The 13,423-nt window shown below is 47.2% G+C and overlaps 1 protein-coding gene across 1 annotated transcript in view; it reads left to right on the top strand.

Moving 5' to 3' along the window:
- Positions 1-13,423, top strand: part of LOC119455818 (poly [ADP-ribose] polymerase tankyrase-1) — a 198,564-nt gene that overhangs the window by 114,249 nt on the left and 70,892 nt on the right. The window contains exon 16 of the mRNA XM_049660947.1: positions 1,782-1,891. Within this exon, the coding sequence (XP_049516904.1) occupies positions 1,782-1,891 (110 nt within the window). The remainder of the gene's footprint in view (positions 1-1,781; positions 1,892-13,423) is intronic.

Here is a 13,423-nt window from a genome sequence, read left to right as displayed (position 1 = left end):
TGAAATTTCAAGTAAATTTGTTGTGATAGATCAACACACTGAGCTAAGTCTGTAAACAATTTTTCCACTGGGCTGGTGTTCTAATAAAAAGCAATGAAATCAATTGCACTGTCACAGTTCTCTTTTTTCCTTTTTTTGTTCAGACTGCCCGATTATTCATGGTTTGCATGTGCATCACTTCCAGTCCATTCTGCGATCGTGTCTGGCTGCTCACGCTGCTGTATTATTGTTGTTGATCTGAGGTTCCTGGCTCGCTTCATGATGACCTGTGTAATGTTTGGCTGCCGCACAAGAAGTAACACTCTGCTATGAAGTCAAACTATGCTGAACTAGGCATATATACGTCTGCACTGTTTCCGAAAAGTGATAACAGGGCAGAGCACACACACAGTGGTGTCGGAAAGAAGTCAGTACCTGTGGCTAACCTGGATAATTCGGAATTGTTTCTGGAGCACGTATCACTTCTTTCCTAATTTGCGTAATAGATTCATGGTTAGGGGCAGTGCAAAGGAGCGAAACAAGATAAGATGACAAACGCTGTGCTTGCTTGTGTCGTATTTGTCGTCTCTCTTTCTTCATCTTTCGTCCCTTGTCCTGCCACCAACCACATATCTAAACCAACTTGCCCAATTTTCTGCTCTTCTGAACATATTAAGATGTTAAACCAAAGCTAATTTGGACGAACTGGCTCATGTCCTGCTGCTGCAGTCATTTCCAAGCACATTGTGAGCATGAAAGGTTGGAGGATGTTTAGAAGTTTTGGGGCTGCTAGTGCTTCACGCAACAAAATATTCACTTTGCGGTCTGGAAGTACCTCCCAACTAGTAAACTAAAACTCGTGGAAATAAACCAGCAGCGGAAAGAAAACTTGTGTTTCATACACAGAGATACACATTAAAAAAAAAAAAAAAAAAAAACGTGCATGCATGGGTGAACTTGTGTGGCAAGCAAGGCAAGGCTGTCTGTAAGGCAAGAACGTTTTCATTGCCACACTGGAAGGAACGTGCTTTCATTGGTTCGTCTCGCTGAGGACGATAAGACCTGATGTCATGCACTTCGCTGCTATGTTCCTCACCCAATATAGTTAAGAACCTACAGCTATTTGTAGACCTTCATTTCTTGCAGAGTGACGCAGTTCGTAGACAGCACCAGGAAAGTTATCATTATATCCATGTGCGTCATGGCCGGCAATACCTCGAGATCTAAAGTTGTATCCACACTGATTTGGGTTTGTACAGGTCCATGGTGTTGCACATTTAAACTTTTTCTCTACATCAAGCCCACATCAGCCCCACAAGCCTGTCCGTGTGCTAAATTTGGGTCTTCTAGCTTTTGCCATCGCACAGCTCCTAGGGCCAGGACCATAAACGTGCTGCATATATTCATCGAAGCAAACGGTGAAATCGCAGTGATACAAGTGAGGTGCCTAACAATGAGGAACAGTCAGGACAGGCAACAGATGTGATGTCACATGCAAACTATGTATTCAGACATTTTTGCAGCATTGTCTGTGTCTGGAAAATCTGTTGGCATCTGTAAATGTCCATAGTCAGCCACCAGTTGTTTCGTTATTTTGCATAGCAGTCTGAACACAGAGGCTTCAGTGAGTAGCCGTAAGCCTGCATTGTGTAAGGGCCGTGCCCAATAAAAAAAAGTGCGGTCCTTACATGAATAAATACAGTACGTGTAATGTTAAAATAATATTTTAGTGCAGCTTTAGTAAATTTACAGCTGCCTATTCGCAAAGCTTTAACGTCTTTCTTGTGCTTTGATTCTTGCAGCCGGATACAACAACCTGGAAGTTGCAGAGCTGCTGCTTGAAAATGGTGCAGATGTCAATGCGCAGGACAAAGGAGGCCTCATTCCACTTCATAATGCATCATCATATGGGGTATGTGCCTAGTTATAGCTCTATGTGGTGAAATGAAATGGCGAGATCATGGCAGGCAGATACAGTAGAACCTCGTTGATACGATCTCGTTTCGTACGATTTCCCAGCACCAATGTTTGCAATTGCGAACACAAAAATGACCTAATACAGTTATGCTTCTTTTTTACTGGTTCATTCGTTCCCGGAAAACACAATCCTTCGGCACCAACGTATATTGCCAAACTGCAATCGTATGATACGTTTTCTGGTCACTAGATCCCGTGTAAACAAGAAAAAGGCACAAGGCACATGCGATTGAGAACAGTAACCACTGTGGGGTCTCACACATGCTCTTGGGACAAAGGAACAACATAGTAGTGCAAACAATCAAAAGGTCATTTATTGCACTTTTCATACACTAATGCACGCTAGCCGAATTACTATGCCTATGGGCACTTGACAAATCGAGGAGGTCTGACTCACCGCGACCGGATAGTGAGCAAATATGTTCGCCCGCATGCTAGACACCAACACCTAATCGTTCACGCAGTAGCGCACCCAGGATCTCTGCCAGGGGGCGGTTGAATTTTTGTGGTGGGGGGAGCAAGCTCTTTGCATAATATGCAATTTCCTTGCTTTAGCCAGATGAATCCAACAGCAAATAAAATGCCTAATAATTATAATATTATAATGCCACCAAGGCTGATGATAATGTTTATTTCTTCAGCATTTTACTCAAAGTAATAAAGAGTGAATGACTAAATACAAGACAATGATGGAGTGTTTTTGTTAATTAGGATAATTCGACCTCAAGCCACCTCCTGAATTGTAATGACAATCTGAACAGAGCACTGAAGGTACACGTTGGACTGGTGGGGCTGGACGCGGGGGGGGGGGGTTAACGCTCGGCTTCGGGGGGGGGGTTACAACACCTGAAGCCCCCCCCCCCCCCCCTTCGCTGCGCTATGGCACTCGCGTGTACGGTCACGCGAATGATGGGGCGTTCAAACGATCCGTGTTCGTCCATTCCAGTGTCGTGCTCCTAAGCCTTCTCGGGACGGTCCTGCAAAGCGTCCGCGCCCAAGAGGAAGCGCCTTCTCCCTTTTGCGCCCAAATAACCCCGCCGTTAGGTGGCGTTTGCCACGCAACACTAGCGCCATCTCTCGTAATACACTGCAACCACACCGACTCCCGCCGCCGTAAAGCCACGTGGCAAAGCCGGATTATAGGAGATGGGAGCCATGCGGAGAAAACAACATCAGGGAATGCGTGAGAGTTGCGCATCCCCACACCACCTGCCGCAACAGCTTCCCCGCAGTACTTGCCTGCCCGTCTCACATGAAAACGCCAGCGCGCTCTCAGTTTCCCATTCCGGTACCAGCAAATCTCCTCTCAGGACGTCACAGGCCTTACTCACAGCTATCGCTGCCAACTTATAGTGATAAGCATCTTCACCTACCTGTTTTAAAGCGCGCAGTCCATAGTGTCGTTGGAAGCATACTGCACGCTTTTAATAGGCGTTAACCCGAACATGCCGCCTGTTCCCTGCTGCAGGCAGTGTGAAGTGAGCATCATGTTTCGCTCTGGCAGCATTGTAGGCATCGTATTCCGGTGTTGCTCACCAGCTAGATTTCGTTTCAGTTTCTCGTCACTGCCTTAAAACACTAAGCAATAGGAAAACGACAACATGCGTCTTGAGTCGCGCGGGCCCCACCAGCTCGATGCCAAAATGCGCCAGACAAAGTACTGCTGAGGCCAGCCGAATTCAAGGAGCGTAAATGTAAGCTTGCTGAAAGGGACACTGATGGCAAATAAAAAGTCAAGCTAAAGTGATTGAGTAATGCTGTAGAACATCTAAGGCGTCAATATAATCGTGAACAGAGCTTTAGTAATTCGAGAAATTGAGGTAAATGCAGGGCACGATAAGAGATTCCCGAGGGACATTCAGGTATTTACCCATGATGAAGGCACTCCTAAAAAAAATTGTCACTAGTACTCAACCATTTGGACAAATAAGATCATTTCATTGAAGTATGAGATGGAAGAAAATGCTATTTGTCTACTTCTATTAGGTTCTCAGAAAAAATAACTTTTTGGCGTTACCCTTGACCCATGGGTGGTGTAAAGGTTTCGTTTTCGCTCGACTCTGCGCCGCGCGCTTTCAAATTTCAGTAGTTCAGCTATTGCGTAGTGCTGCGCTGGTGTTACTGGCTTGCTAACCTCGCACTTGAAATAGCAAGCGGCAGAGAATGCCGCGTCCAGGTGATGACGTGGGATGCCCAAATGGTCCGCGCGATGGCACGTCCAGACGGCGACCAGCTTCGTCGCCTGACGTCGCATTGCTGGAGTGCAAGCGCGAAAGGCCATTATTGAGGCCACCATCGTAGTACACAACGACGCCGGCAGCGCGAGCCCTCAGCAGCATGTCACGCTCATCAGAGCTTAAATCGCTGAAATCGAGCCCAGCATCGCGAGCCAATGTGTCATTGTCAGTGTCGTCAACAAGGTCCATTGCGACGAGTGTCGACGATCATCACGTTTGCAATTCGGCGCACGCTTTTCCTTCCGCTTTCGCACTGCCGTCGGCTCTGTCTTGTCTCTGTTTTTGGCCGCATGTTTGCGTTTTGTGCAAAAAAAGCTGTAGCGCCGTTTGCGGGCGGCGTTTTACTCACCGGCACCACAACAGCACTATGAGACCATGACGTCACCACTCCTTGCTCGGGAGGGCGGACGATTTGAATGACGCTAGAGGTACGCGAACGCTTCAGACACAATTTCTCATAACATTAGTCTTTTCTTGGCATGGAACAACCGTTTCGAGGCTTTTGTGATCGTATTTTAACATTCCACGTTGACTTAATATTTGCCTTTAGTGTCCCTTGAAGCTGCGAAATCAGTGCGTGTCTCAGGCCCCACTAGCTCGGTGTGCATCGGCATTTCGTGCTGCAGTGATTCGAGCAACACTTCCCTTAACGTACATGTCAACTACAGTTGAGTCTGTGAAATGTTTGAGTGACTTCGGGTCGTACGCCATCCCGTTTAGTACGTTTTTTCTCGCATCATCTTTCCCCAGAACATATGAACGAGGTTCTACTCTATCACTTTCTGGGATCATGGTGGCATGTGGGATTGAATGCCATGAAAAGCGTTTTTGATTGCAAAATACATGGTTGGTCACAGTAATCGCTAGAAGCATGCTAAAGGAGTAGCTGATCTTCTGCTTGCTTAAGGGCACACAGGCCTCAAAGACAAAAAAATATTGCAAGAAAGTCAATATTTAAAAGAATGTACAACGTATGCAGCTGCTTTTTCATTTGTCTGCCAAGTTTCTTGAGTCTGGAATAAGCATTTTAGCCATAATACATACAAGTATTGGCGGATGTCATGCCCAAATCGATCCAAAAAACAGCCCCTTTTTTTAAACAACACTCCGCTGCTGTTCTGGGCTCACTCTGGGAGTCACCTTGGTCTCACTTGAGTGATCTTGTTTAATTTTTCATCACTGCTGCCCAGTTTCACCCTTTCATTGAGAGAAAGTGAATTAAGGAACAAAAGGTATATAATATGACATTTGTTTACTGTTTCTTGATCTTGATCTTGTATTTTTTGACTATGGAGACTGCGTGGAGGTCGTGAGTGCAAGTGGTAACCAGATGGGGAACCATTTTGTATTGAATCTGTACATGCAATGCAGAGTACTTGGAACCATCACCTGCAGTAGTGGATTCTGCTGCAGAGTTTATGGGTTCGATTCCTGACAGCTGCATTTGGATGGTGCAAAAATGGTCATGTATACTTCAAAATTAACTTGGAGCTTTCCACTCTCATAGCCCCAACATTGCTTTGGGACGTTCAACCATAGCCAGCATTGTGTGATTGTGTCTCCTCCCATAACTTTCAGTAGCTCATGGAGCTTGAGAGGTGATGTCCAATGTACGCAGTCAGTTTGCGAGCCATACAATGAACTGAAAATAAGAAAGGCTGGCAACATTGCTGTGTCTTATGACAGTTTATCTCAGACACTTATCATAGTCAATTATCTTATATAAGTGTAGGCACAGTTAAGCTTTTGTGCTGGCTGCAAGCAGAGCCCGAAGAAAGATGACCCTTTGCATGAAGCTTGGAGGGTCAACCATTCGTTCCAAAACACACTGACAAGAAGGCTAGCGAGATAGAAGCTGGTCCTGTAATTCTCGAGATAACCCTTGAGAGGAATGGCTAGCTCCACAGGATTTTTCATTCCATATCACGTTACAACCGGCAGTAGTGCATCTAGTGCATCATGTACATCAACCATCCAGATGCCATGATCCTGCCATGAGCCCAGACTGGTATGTTCTGGCAATAATTATTTCTCTGAACTGCCTGAAACTCGAATGACCCTCTGAAACGAGCAGCTTGTATCAGTGGTCCAAGGTCCTTCAGATCTGCCGTCAAGTGTGCTGACTCACTCTTGTAACAGTCATCATCGATTCTGCCCTCCACATGCCCACCCCTCATGTAATCTCCCGTAATGGGACCCTTGAGGTATCAATAAATAAATAAAAAGTAAATGGCCTTCAGCATGCAACAATGCTGTCTGATGGCAACAGCTTCACTTTTCTTAGCTTGCAAGAGGCTCATATATGCAATTATACCAAGAAAGATTACCACAGCTACCTTAATTCTACACAATAAAAGCGGAAAAATGCTGATCGAGAAAAGGGTCAGGAAAAGAGACACAATCTCTCCAATGCTATTCACTGCTTGCATAGAAGTATTGGAGCTCTGGGTCACTGTGGAGGATTAGGAGTGAGTATCAACGGCAAATATCTCAACAACCTGTGGTTTGCAGATGATATTGTCCTGTTCAGCAACACTGAATATCTTACAACAAAGCATAAGAGTAGGGTTAAAGATTACTATGCAGAATACAAAGAGTAATAATGTTCAATAGCCTGGTAAGAGAATGAGAATTCATGATTGGTAGACAGTACACTTGTGCGAATAGTGCTTTTTTGGTTCGAAGCGAATAGTAATTCTTCTCGAATAATTTCAAAGCGAATACTTTGAATATTGGCAAGTAAAGAAAAGAAAGAATGGCAGAGGGCTAAGGTCTGGGATTTACTCAAGAAAAGTAAACAACTTGATTATTTACGAAAATCTACAAATTTTCGTGCAAGAACACTAGCTGTTCCACATGCTAGTGTTTGAGGTGCTCCCTTCTACAGCTTACAACGGCTCCTGCAGTGGAAAAAAAAGCCTTTCACTTCTTGTCTGGGTGGCTGGTATCAAAAGATACCTACGGGCAGCTGCAACCAGGGTTGGGTAAAGGTGGCTGCGCTTACTTTTCCACCACACAAGGGGGTCTTCGTACCGGGAAAGAAGAGGGGCCTTGAAGTACCAAGTAACCTCATCCAAGATTGTACGGCTTGACTGATGACGTGCACGCGAACTGAAGTGTGTAAAAGCACTCCACACAGAGTCCCCTGATGGGTCTGCAGAGCAGGTGCTGTTCTCACTTGCTGCTGTACCATGTTGATCAACTGGCACAGTCTCTTTTGCTGCCGTTGTGAGTAAAGTGAACGCCCATTGCTTTGCGGGTCGTTCAGCATAACAGACATCTTTGTATCTAGGATCGACCAACGTTGCCAATGCAGGAAGGCGCGACATCTTGATATCAGGGAACCTCGTCTTGATGCTACGCAAAAGGCTTGAAGCAAGCAATGCTGCCTCACCACCTTCGGAAACATGTTCAGCTAGAACCACCTCGGTACACTGCAACAGGGGAATGACTTGTGACAGTATGGGATATCTGTCCCCAGACAGTTCAGTTGTGGCATGGTCAAGTGGCTTCAAGACTTGCACTGCTGCATTCATAAACTTCCACTCACTGCGTTCAAATTTGGAACTGCGTCAGATTCTGAAAGTTCTACAGTGATGACCGTAAAGAGCTTCACGAGCTTGGCCATCATGGCATGCTCACTGTTCCATCGCGTCGGGACGTCTCGTACAACCTCGAGAGGGTCCAGCTGCATGTTTTTCTGAATTTCCTGAAGCCCTCCTCGGGCCTTGGCACTTCGTTTGTATCTAGCCACAATCGCTCTGGCTTTATAGCACAGAGCTGCAAAAACCCTGACACTTCTTTTTTGGCATCACTGACACACAACTGAAGGGTGTGTCCGAAACACTGCACACCATTCCAGGACGACCGCGCTACTGCAGAAGTTCCTTCCATTATCTGTAACGACGAAGATCGGCACAGTATCGTGGGCTGGAAGTTCCCACTCCTCGATGACACCTGCAATAAATAGCTCTAGGTTTGCTGCAGTGTGAGAGTGTGTCGTCTCCGTGCAAGCCAATGCATGCACGTGTTGCACGAAGTCACTGTCCATGACGGGACAAGTTACACAAACGTAGATGTCATTTGCCCGCGATGTCCAACCATCAGTTGTGATTGAAAGCGACTCCACTCCGCTTGCAAAAATGTTCCCGAGCTTCTTTTTCACCTTCTCTTTGCTTGATGCGTAGAGGTCTGGAATAATGGCTCTCGAGAACATTGTCCGAGACGGCGCGGCATAATCCAGCATCGCGAACTTCATCATGTTGAGGAAACCCGGTTATTCGACAATGTTGTAGGGGTGCATACCACGAGCTATGAAGCGAGCTATCATTTTTGTCATCTATTGGGCTTTTGGGGCCGACGCTTTCATTTTCCATTTGAAACTGTCGGCTATGGATGGCTGTTGACCACTTGCCTTGCTTGCCCCCTTGAGCTTGGATGGCCTTTCGCCTCTCTTGGTAGTCCTTGTGCAAGTCCGGGGGTCGTTGCTAGGGTAGTTGTCGTACTTGTTGGGGTCTTCAGCAGTGCCTTGCATTTAAGACATCGAGCTTCGGTTCCCGGTGGAATCTTTTTTGTACAAAAAAGTTCCAAATCGGATTGTTGGCCGCATGCAAGTCCCCTCCCCCATGGTGCTCTCTGCAGTGGTCCAAGGCGGCTGGGAGAGACAGAGTGGCCCACTAAACGCAAGCAACCTCACCACCACGCCGACGAGATGCATTTTTGTACGCCTTTGTTCCGAGTGTAGTTCTGTTTTCCTGGCTTGGTTTGGATTAGATTGGGAAAAGTATTACTGAATCCAAAACCGAAACTTCCGAAAATGCCTAATCTCTGCCGCGTGTGGCTATTCATTCGAGCCGAATACTTTGAAATTTCCGAATAACAAAATTCGAATCGAAGCGAATATCGAATAGCGCATTGTTCGTTCAACTATTCGAAAATATTGAATATTTGCACAAGCCTAGTAGACAGCTTCTGCCATCTGTGTAAGAGTACGTTTATATAGGCCAATTACTCACAGGCAACCCTTATCATGGAGAAGGAAATTTATAGAAGGATAATAATGGGTTGACGTGCATACGGCAAGCATTGCCAAGTCATGACCAGCAGCTTACTACTATCCTTGAAAAGAAAAGTGTACAATCATTGTGTTCTACCTGGATTAACACATGGGGCAGAAATTTGTAGGTTAAAGAAGCTTAAGAAATGGTTAAGGACCGTGCAACGAGCGATGGAACAAGAAACGTTGGGCGTAAGCTGAAGGGACAGGAAAGCAGTAGTGGTGATTAGAGAGCAAAGGAGGGTAGCCAATCAGTGTTACCTAAATTTTTGAAGCATGTTGCTAAAGAAATACAGAAAAGGCCCTAAATTTCTGCAAAATTTTGCTGCAATGTTGCCAAAATTGCCTCTACAAATTCTCAGTAAATTTTACATACAGAAATTGGAGGACGCCTACGCTTTGCCTTTAAGAGTGGAATGCAGTATCACTCAAAGATCCCCGACTGCTTCTCACGCTTCCCGGCAACTGCAGCTTTTGTAACCGTAATGTTTACCGGGAAACGCTGACAGGAAACACTGTGCACGAAGGCAACTTTCCGGTAAAATGCGGCCTCTTGCATGGGCCGGAGGTAGTGCACAGCCGCGGCAGAAACCATACATCATTTTCAGGTTTCTGTTATTGTTTCGCACTTTTAATATTTCAGTCTGAGAAGATACAACATAAAAGAAAGGCATGCGCTGTCGGTGTTTTGTTTCATGACATTTGTTTTGTGGGCTGTCATTCTCAAAATTCTGAGGAATAACTTTGTCAAAAAATGTAAAACAAGGTGTGACTAACTCTAATGATAGAATGGTGTGGCAATATAAACTGCATATACTGCATGTCATATGGCAAGGCGTGGCATATACGTATACCTAAATATATACGGAAATTTTCGCTCACAGGAGGCCGCACCGACGCAGGATTTTCTGTGACACGGGCCCTTTAACGCTATCATTTTAATAGGTGTTTTGGAGCACTAATATAAGCTAAGATGGTGTAAATAATTTACCATAGCGTTTCACATTTGTCCTGGGCCTGTGCGGGTGATAAATAAACAATAAATTTACCGGCAGTGTGTGGTGGGGCTTTTATTCTGCTAATATACTTGCATAACGATGGACGATGACAGCTGAAGTTCGGCATTTACTGTCAGATTTGAGGTTACAGAGGCAGCACGATTCAAGAGAACATGAGTAACCTGAACTTTTTAGCAAGCAAAGGTAAATGGTCCACATTATCCCTGCAAGTTTTCTTTTTCTCGGTGCTCTTCATAGGAGAGCTAAATTCTGCGACACACACTTGGTTACATCTCAACAATGGCGATGGCAATTAGGTGACCTTTCTTCAGGTCAAATGCTATGCTTCCGCCACATTGATCTATCTGAAAGCTACGTACAGTTTCGATTTGTCCAAAAGCCATGACGTTCTCATGAACGAGTCCAGCTGCTCCAATATCAACGCATTTCTGCAGTCAATCTGTCCTATTATTCACCTGCTGCATTCTAAATCTCACAGTAACATTTAGTGCAATAGGTTTTGGTAAATTTATTTACTGCAACTGTTTGCAAGTGTGCAACAATCGAAACTACAGCAAACCCTCGTTATAACGAAGTGAAGGAGACAGCCAAAATATTCGATATAATCAGTACATCGGTAAAAGCAACTACTCTATAAAAGCTAAAAAAGTAGGGATGAAATAGCACAACTCTATGGAAGTCTAATATGGGTGCCATGCAGCACGTTTTCGACCACGATCGAGCCAGATCGGGATAGAATTGCTCGGTCACGATTGGCTCCTTTGTGCAAGCTGCGAGAGGAAGCCAATAGGATCTTGGTTCGGGGGACTTTGGGCATGCCGGGCATGGAGAAGGTGGCGCGGAGTAACATTTGTCTGTTTCGTTGTGCACTACTTCCATGGCGCCACGGCAGCGCCGCCGCTCGCTGCTGAATAACACTGCAGGCGCAGCATGAAGGAAAAGGGTACACCGACGGAGAGGGTCACTTCCTCGCTCGGCGTAAATAAGCCCCCCGAATAAAACTAAAGCTACCGAAAATTTGATGTGAAAGCGCCAAATATTGAGCCAAAAAGCCGGTGGCGTCTGCAGTAACGAAACTTCATGTTGGTTGTGACGCCATGTCATGAGCGTGCCTCGCGCTTGCTGGCTCGAGCCTTGACGGAGCAGAGCAGGCGTAGGGGATGTGGCGTCTCACATGTGCTCTTGGGACAAAGGAACGGCACATAGTAGTGCAAACAATCAAAAGGGCATTTATTGCACCTTTCATACACTAATACATACTAGCCGAATTACAACCAATTGAACATTCACACGGGCGCGCGACAAATCAAGGAAGTCCGACTCACCGCGACCCGATAGCGAGCGAATACAGTAAAAGCTCGATGATACGATCACGGCTAATACGAATTTCCGGATGATACGAATTTTTCTGTGGTCCCGGCCGAGCCCCATTACTTTGCAACGTGCTAGAGAACGGTTGTTACGAATCGATTTTCAGCCTGCGTCGGTTGATACGAATAAACGCCGCCCCACCGACGGCCGCGAAAGAGAACAGCGCGCAGTCACGCGCTTTCTCTCCTTCTCTTGGTGCGGAGGCGCGGCGCCGGACAGCGCGGACTCCGCGACTGGGCGCGAAGAGTTTGAAGCGGTGGCGCTTCAAGAAATAAATGCTTTTTACGTACATGTGCCTGAGTGAGTTCACCTCTGACTCTTTAATTTAGCTACAGTCGAATCTCGTTAATTCGAACACGCTTACTTCGAACATACCGCGTACCGACAATGCTCTTAGCAGCGCGCCAAATAACGCGGCAGCGCCTCCGACCGGCATTGCTCCGACACCGCCATAGAGCAAAAGCTCAGGAGAGACCCCTCAATGCCGCGCGCGAAGGAACGGGGGGGAAAAAAAAGAACCCAAACCCGCGGCGGAAATTTCCCCCTCTCTCAAATTGCAAGGTCGCCGTTTCTGCATCGCGCCGGAACAAGCGTGTACGTGCCGACTAGAGTGTTCTAGACAACCGTATTCTAGCACACACTAGTGCCGACGTCTCGTCTCAGCCACGCGGATAAAATGGCAGTGAACCCTTCTCCTCTATTTTCTAGTCACATGTTGACCTTGCACGCTGCGGCAGCAGCGCAGAGGGAAGCAGCGGCGGAGGCGCAGTCGGGCCAACGAAACTGCCACGCCCACAAACGCTCGCTTCCCGATAACGGCAGAAGACGAAACTTCAGGGGGTGGCTAAAATAAGCTGGCGCCAGCACGGCGGCGGGCGCGCACGGAGATGTACGCACGGAGTCGAAGGTGAGAGAGCTACGAGGGAGTTGAGAGGGAGGGCGAGGGGAGCCACCGAAGCGGCGGATTTGACGCAGCCATATCCGCTTCCCAGCCGCCCTCCTCCCTCACCTTCGACGGTCTCCGCGCGCACCCGTGTGCCGGCGCCGCCCGCTCGCTCCCTGAAGCTTCGTTTTCTGTCGTTATCGGGAAGCGACCGTTAGCCGGCGTGGGCAGTTTCGTGGCCCGCGCTTGCTATGCGCTTGCGCGCCGCGATATTTCACGACTCGCACCGTTCGTGCATCGTGCTATGGGGCACGAATATTTCAAAAATACGTCCTTTTAATTCGAACAAATTTTCGGGCCCCTTCGAGTTCGAATTATCGAGATTCGACAGTAGTTTTAATTGTGTTTCGATGATACGAATTTCGGCTAATACGAATATTTTTCGTGACCCCGTGAGATTCGTATCATCGAGCTTTTACTGTACGTTCGCCCCATGCTATGACACCATCGCCTAGTCGTTTACGTGTATGGTCACGCGAACGGTGGCGCGCTCGAACGATCCGTGTTCGTCCATACCGGTGTCCCGCTCTTAACCTCGCGCGACGGTCACGCGAAGCGGGCCGGCGCACGCGCGAAGCGTCCGTGCGTGTTCGTCGCCGATCCCAAGCCAAAGAGAGAGCACCTCCGACCTTTTTCTCCCAAGTGACCCCGCGTTACATCGCGACACTAGCGCCATCTCTCGCAACGCGCCGCAACCACTGCTGGGCTTAGCCACGCAGAGAAGCCGGACTACAGGAGACATGCGGGGAAAACAACATCAGGGGACGCGTGAGAGTCGCGCATCCCCACATCCCCCCAACCTTAAATCACTACACATACGCCGGCGAAACATGTCACAAGG

The sequence above is a fragment of the Dermacentor silvarum genome, chromosome 1, assembly GCF_013339745.2.
Source record: "Dermacentor silvarum isolate Dsil-2018 chromosome 1, BIME_Dsil_1.4, whole genome shotgun sequence".
Lineage (NCBI taxonomy): Eukaryota > Metazoa > Arthropoda > Arachnida > Ixodida > Ixodidae > Dermacentor > Dermacentor silvarum.
This window is presented reverse-complemented; position numbering and strand designations above follow the sequence as displayed.